Source organism: Denticeps clupeoides, unplaced genomic scaffold (genome assembly GCF_900700375.1).
Source record: "Denticeps clupeoides unplaced genomic scaffold, fDenClu1.1, whole genome shotgun sequence".
Classification (NCBI taxonomy): Eukaryota; Metazoa; Chordata; class Actinopteri; order Clupeiformes; family Denticipitidae; genus Denticeps; species Denticeps clupeoides.
The window spans coordinates 107,988-115,487 of NW_021630036.1; the positions used below are offsets into that span (position 1 = coordinate 107,988).

Below are 7,500 nucleotides of genomic sequence, written 5' to 3' on the forward strand. Positions count from 1 at the left end.
AACTCACCTGAGATGGCCAGGTAGGGTTTCTGCGAGTCCCCCGCCTCTTCTGTCCTCTAAGAGGCCCCTCTGCGTCCCCCTGAATCCCCACCACCGTGGCTGTGGACGGCGGCCTGTGGAACACACGCCCGCGTCAGATCTGCACCACTGTCCTACCTGGTGAAGCTCACTTTCCACCTGGAGCTCTGGAGAGGCTGAAGAGGAGGAAAGAAGGGCCTCACCACGATGGTCTAACATCTAACACACAAAGAAAGACGGACGAGTGAGATCTGGGGTGTGCGTTTCCTAGATTCTCCCACAGCGCTCCCACCGGCTTCCTGTAGCTGACCGAGGTCCCTCAGATCCATCAACACTGCTCCATCACTGCTCCACTGGTACCACCATCTCTCGATCATCCAGACTCTTCTCCGTCTTGGAGATGAGGTGGTAGAACCAACTTCCACTACACGTTCTAACACCACTAATGATCTAAAAAACCTTCCTTTCTAGGAAATGTAGATTTATTATGGATTCTGCGTTATTAAACTAATAGTTTTTACAGATTGGGTCCTAGTGAACCAAATGAGAGATTTTAAACACAAAGTCCACTCTGGAAAAGAATAAAAAATAAAACCGTTGTGATTCACCGCAGCACAGCACATGAAACGGTGACACGTGTCCTCTGTATTTAACCATCACTCTTGGTGAGCAGTGACGGTACCTTCAGTGGCACCTTTACTGCTTGGGATTCGAACCGACAACCTTCTGATTACTGGTTACCCGCTGGGCCACCCCTGTCCCCCAGCGAGGTCGTAGTTCTCTGCTGACCTCACTACAGAATACGCTGGACAGCACCTCCCGGTGGACTAAACTTGTATAGATAAATATTGATACGTGATGTCGCTGTATCAATACAATATCGGCACCTAAAATATCGCAGGATATTGCTGTATCGGTATTTTTTAACACCACTATCAGATCTTGTCATTTCATCAACACGTGTCACTTTCTGCACCATCTGAGAAGATGCTTGCCAGGTCTCAAGTCCCATCTGGAGAAGAACGGCACGTTGGAGTTTTACGTCCTGGACACTTACGTTTTAAAGCAGGGGTCTCCTGACATGAGCTGAGTGCTGATGACCACCTGAACACGGGGGACATGAGAGCTGTGAGATACTCCTCTAGCAAACCACACACTTCTGTATACATGTGAGTGTGTGAATGTGTGTACCTTCAGGATGGAGTTGTCCTGCCGTGTGTTCTTGGTGTCCGTAACCCTCCAGGAGGCACCTGCGGGTGGTGCTGCCCGAACCTGCAAACTCGGCCAGGTTCAGGTCAGCAAAGCCCAGCTTGACGATGACGGTGAAGAAGAACGGTCCAATTTCAGCAAAACATGTTAAATGAGTGAAGGATGAAGAAGCGGCCATGACGGTTCATACCTTGGCAAACGTCTTCCCACCTTTCAGCTCCTGCAACGTAAAAAGAAAAAAAAAGAATAACTTAAAAAGTGCTTCTATGCTGTCGATGTTTACACCTGAAGGTGTTGTGTGGTGTGTGGGTGTCATACCTTCCTAACAGACACCCGACACACACACGGGTCCAGGACACCAGTACCAGCACTGGCGCTCATCTTGCAGGGGAAGGAGAATCGCTTCTTCCACCGTACACAGTTCGCCTGTACCGTCTCCCTACACACACACACACACACACATGACTCATTCATACAGGAAAACTAGAAGCTAGTGACACACACTCGCCCACACACTCAAACTTTATTTTCCTGCCCGAGAAACCAGCAAAAATTCCCCTGTTGCTATGGGAACACTTTTACAAAACACACACACACACACTGTGAGAGAGTGGGCGTGTGTGAGAGTGGGCCTGTCTGTGTGTGTGTGTGTGTGTGGGTGTGTGTGTGAGAGTGGGCGTGTGTGGGTCTGTGTGTGTGTGTGAGTGTGTGAGAGTGGGCGTGTCTGTGTGTGTGAGAGTGGGCGTGTCTGTGTGAGAGTGGGCATGTCTGTGTGTGTGTGTGAGAGTGGGCGTGTCTGTGTGTGTGTGTGAGAGAGAGTGGGCATGTCTGTGTGTGTGAGAGAGAGTGGGCGTGTCTGTGTGAGAGTGGGCATGTCTGTGTGTGTGAGAGAGAGTGGGCGTGTCTGTGTGTGTGAGAGTGGACGTGTCTGTGTGTGTGTGTGTGAGTGGGCGTGTCTGTGTGTGTGTGTGTGAGTGGGCGTGTCTGTGTGTGTGTGTGTGAGTGGGCGTGCCTGTGTGTGTGTGTGTACATTTACATTTACATTTCCAGCATTTATCAGACGTCCTTATCCAGAGCGACTTACAATCAGTAGTTACAGGGACAGTCCCCCCCTGGAGACACTCAGGGTTAAGTGTCTTGCTCAGGGACACGATGGTAGTAAGTGGGGTTTGAACCCGGGTCTTCTGGTTCATAGGCGAATGTCTTACCCACTAGGCTACTACCACCTATGAGAGTGGGCGTGTGTGTGTGTGTGTGTGTGTGTGTGTGAGTGTGTGAGAGTGGGCGTGTCTGTGTGAGAGTGGGCATGTCTGTGTGTGTGTGTGTGTGAGAGTGGGCGTGTCTGTGTGTGTGTGTGAGAGAGAGTGGGCGTGTCTGTGTGTGTGAGAGAGAGTGGGCGTGTCTGTGTGTGTGTGTGTGTGAGAGTGGACGTGTCTGTGTGTGTGTAAGAGAGTGGGCGTGTCTGTGTGAGAGTGGGCATGTCTGTGTGTGTGTGTGAGAGTGGACGTGTCTGTGTGTGTGTGTGTGTGTGGGCGTGTCTGTGTGTGTGTGTGTGAGTGGGCGTGTCTGTGTGTGTGTGTGTGAGTGGCCGTGTCTGTGTGTGTGTGTGTGTGTGTGAGTGGGCGTGCCTGTGTGTGTGTGTGTACATTTACATTTACATTTCCAGCATTTATCAGACGCCCTTATCCAGAGCGACTTACAATCAGTAGTTACAGGGACAGTCTCCCTGGAGCAATTTAGGGTTAAGTGTCTTGCTCAGGGACACGATGGTTGTAAGTGGGATTTGAACCTGGGTCTTCTGGTTCATAGACGAGTGTCTTACCCACTAGGCCACTACCACCCATGAGAGTGGGCGTGTCTGTGTGTGTGAGAGTGGGAGTGTGGGTGTGTGTGGTGTGTGTGTGAGAGTGGGCAGGTGTGTGTGTGTGTGTGTGTGTGTGAGAGTGGGGCGTGGTGTGGTGTGTGTGTGTGTGTGAGAGTGGGCGTGTGTGTGGTGTGTGTGTGTGTGTGTGTGAGAGTGGGCATGTGTGTGTGTGTGTGTGTGTGTGTGTGAGAGTGGGCGTGTGTGTGTGTGTGTGTGTGTGTGTGAGAGTGGGCGTGTGTGTGTGTGTGTGTGTGTGTGTGAGAGTGGGCGTGTGTGTGTGTGTGTGTGTGTGTGTGTGAGTGGGCGTGTGTGTGTGTGTGTGTGTGAGAGTGGGCATGAAAGTGTGTTTTCTGTTTCTAAAACCAGGTTTTAAACCTTAAACACACACAGTCGTTCTGTCATATAGATGCTGGTAGATGTTCCGCTGTTCCCCCTACACAGTACCATGGCTGCCGTGGCAACCACTGCCCATGGAAACCCCCAGCTTGCCGTTTCCATGACAACACTAAATTTAGAGCCCTGAAATTCGAGGCGCCCTCACATCCCTGCCAGCAGGTCACCAAAAGCCACCAGACGCTGGCTCGTGTGTCACCGGAGACTTCAAAGGTCACCTGGTAAATGGTCGCAGCCCCGGGGCAATGACCCCTGAACCCCATCTTTCCTCTAAACGTTCTTCAAAATGCAACAACACTGTGTTGTTCCGCCCCGCCTCACAGCAGGAAGCTGTGTTCCAGAACATGCCGCACAGTCCAGCAAGTGTCTAGAACCTCAAACGGAACCGAAATAATTCCAAATACCGCCGAGGCGTCACTGAGGTCCAAGACGGATCAGAAAGCCGCATCTTCTGTCCTCTGAAGACGTGACCACGGTGTCCAGGCCTGTCTCAGAGCGGCGAGGACGAGCATTTCACGTGGACTCACCACAGTGATGTCCAACATGCTCACAATCACACACAAACCGGTCCCCCAGACAAACACACCATCATACACATCATTATATATAAATATCTAAACGTCATACACACAAATATGCAGTTTATTTCCGGGGGTAATATTATTATTCTTATAATCATGTCGGAGATTAGCATGGAGCATGTCCGCTGTCCTCACCGGCTCGACTCCTCCGAGAAGCCGCCGTCCAGCAGGCGGACCTTGCAGACACAGGACCCCGTTGACGGACGGGACGGAGGACAGCTCGTCCAGCTCGAAGTCCACCCGGGGAACTTGAATTTCTTCTTCTTCATCATGACGGCTCCGTGTGGCGGGAAAAGCGCGGGGGACGCGGGTACGCGAGGCTCCCGCCTTCTGTTCGGCGGCCGTGATGACGTCAGGCGCCGCGGCCGTCAGGCGGCGAGCTGGGCGCGTTCGCGAGGATCAGAACCCGAATCATCAGGCGCAGTTCAACATTAGGCTCGTACTTTATTATATTGGTTTATTTGGGCAGCGCCGGGGGGACGTCACTTTCACCCCACCTGACAGTGGTCGCAATGTTCTGGCTTATGCCGTTTAACAGCCGAAACCTGTCCATATGTACCGATATGTTCTCCTCTACAGGGTGTGTGTGTAGGTGTGTGTGTGTATGTATATTACAGCGCCAGTGGCGCCAGAGAGACTATAAATCCGGATCTATAAAGATGGTAACATGGTGAAACCGCAACGGAAGCGAACGTTCCATTAAGTAAAAATGTACTTTTATTTTCAGGCTTCTTTTATTAATATATATTTATATATGGAGAAGGAGAGAGAGAGAACAGGGCGTGGTTACAGGGTAGAGAGAGGGGAGAGGGGCGTGGTTACAGGATAGAGAGAGGGGCGTGGTTACAGGCGTGGACAGATAGAGAGAGAACAGGGCGTGGTTACAGGGTAGAGAGAGAGAGAGAGAGAACAGGGCGTGTCCTGCCACCCCGAGGAACGGAGAAGTGACCCCCGTTCCTCTCTTTGGAAGCCGGGAAGTTTGGTGTGATGAAGTAGGAATAATCTGGAAGTATAACAAGTATAAAACGCGCCGCCATGTTCCTCACGGCGCGGAGTCTCTTCATGTCCGACGCGCACTGCGCCTCCGACGCGGCGTCCCGCTCCTACGCGGAGCTGTTCGCCCAGCTGGACACCGACCGGGACGGAAAGATCGACGTGGCCGAGCTGAAGGCGGGTCTGGCGGGGATGGGATTCACCGCAGAGGCCGGGGACGCGCAGGTAGAGGCCGAGTTCTGGATCTGCTCAGAAAAGGACATTTTACACACACACACACACATACATATACACACACTGACAGACACACCACTGCACATATAGAACAGGCAGAGAAACACGCACACACATACACACACACACTACAAGAGATACACACGCACAGACACACACTGCACAGAGGAGACACAGTCATATAAACACTCACACATACACACACACACACTCACATACAAACACATACACACTCACACATACATATCACACACACATACACACACTCATACATATACACACTCACATATATACACATTCATATAAACACACACATACACACACACACTCACACACACACGCACATACACACACACACACACCCTGCATTCTTCTGCACATAGTCATTCGAGGATCCACACACACACCCTTCACTACTCACCTGGACCTGCACACGTCACGTCCTCCTCACTGCATGATGAAAATGCCTCATTTCAGGTACGGACGTCGTGTCTTTTTTTTACTTGACAGAGAATCGTTACCATGGGCGATACTGACCGCGACTCGGGCCTGGACCTGAACGAATTCTCGCAGTACCTGCAGGAGCACGAGAAGAAGCTCCGACTGACGTTCAAGAGCTTGGACAAGAACAACGACGGTAGGAGCATCACCGTAAAACAAAACGCCATCCAACACGACACTCCTCACTCTGCACCGACACGCCCATCTTTCTCCCCCTGTACACTGACCACGCCCACTACAACACCTTCATGCAGACAAAGAGAGAAGGATCTTCTAGTCTCACTGTCGACGGCAGAGCACCAAAACGTCTATTAAAAACCGTGTATTAAAAAACACGTATTAATCGTGTATTAAAAAAACGTGTATTAAAAACCTCATATTAATCGTGTATTAAAAAAGTGTATTAAAAACACGTATTAATCGTGTATTAAAAACCGTGTATTAAAAACCGTGTATTAAAAACACGTATTAATCATATATTAAAAACCGTGTATTAAAAAACACGTATTAATCATGTATTAAAAAACACGTATTAATCATGTATTAAAACACGTATTAATCGTGTATTAAAAAACCGTGTATTAAAACCGCCATATTAATCGTGTATTAAAAAGTGTATTAAAAACACGTATTAATCATGTATTAAAAAACCGTGGTATTAAAAACACGTATTAATCATGTATTAAAAACATGTATTAATCATGTATTAAAAACACGTATTAAAAACACGTATTAATCGTGTATTAAAAACACGTATTAAAAACACATATTAATCGTGTATTAAAAACCGTGTATTAAAAACACGTATTAATCGTGTATTAAAAACACGTATTAAAAAACACGTATTAATCGTGTATTAAAAAACCGTGTATTAAAAACCGCATATTAATCGTGTATTAAAAAAAGTGTATTAAAAACACGTATTAATCATGTATTAAAAACCGTGTATTAAAAACACGTATTAATCATGTATTAAAAACATGTATTAATCATGTATTAAAAACACGTATTAAAAACACGTATTAATCGTGTATTAAAAACACGTATTAAAACACATATTAATCGTGTATTAAAAACCGTGTATTAAAAACACGTATTAATCGTGTATTAAAAACCGTGTATTAAAAACACGTATTAATCGTGTATTAAAAAACCGTGTATTAAAAACCGCATATTAATCGTGTATTAAAAAAGTGTATTAAAAACACGTATTAATCATGTATTAAAAACCGTGTATTAAAAACACGTATTAATCATGTATTTAAAAACATGTATTAATCATGTATTAAAAACACGTATTAAAAACACGTATTAATCGTGTATTAAAAACACGTATTAAAAACACATATTAATCGTGTATTAAAAACCGTGTATTAAAAACACGTATTAATCGTGTATTAAAAACCGTGTATTAAAAACACGTATTAATCGTGTATTAAAAACACGTATTAAAAACACGTATTAATCGTGTATTAAAAAACGTGTATTAAAAAACGCATATTAATCGTGTATTAAAAACCGTGTATTAAAATGCGTAATAATCAGATGTTTTCCCACAGGCTCCATCGACTTTATGGAAATCAAGCAGTCGCTTGCTGACCTGGGTATAAAGATAAGTGAAGAGCAGGCCCAGAAGATCCTGAACAGGTAACCACGCCCAGTCAGTCCCACCTGGTCGGTTGCGAGGGCGTCGTCTCCTGTACACGT

General features: G+C 47.0%; 1 protein-coding gene and 1 pseudogene across 1 annotated transcript in view; one reads left to right on the forward strand and one right to left on the reverse strand.

Moving 5' to 3' along the window:
• Positions 1 to 2: 2 nt before the first annotated feature.
• LOC114781168 (protein FAM102B-like) lies at positions 3 to 4,337 on the reverse strand (annotated as a pseudogene).
• Positions 4,338 to 4,941: 604 nt separating this feature from the next.
• slc25a24 (solute carrier family 25 member 24) overlaps positions 4,942 to 7,500 on the forward strand; it is a 9,366-nt gene continuing 6,807 nt past the window's right edge. Inside the window, exons 1-3 of the mRNA XM_028967827.1 lie at positions 4,942 to 5,283; positions 5,803 to 5,929; positions 7,353 to 7,440. Of these exons, the coding sequence (XP_028823660.1) occupies positions 5,101 to 5,283; positions 5,803 to 5,929; positions 7,353 to 7,440 (398 nt within the window). The 5' untranslated portion in view covers positions 4,942 to 5,100. The remainder of the gene's footprint in view (positions 5,284 to 5,802; positions 5,930 to 7,352; positions 7,441 to 7,500) is intronic.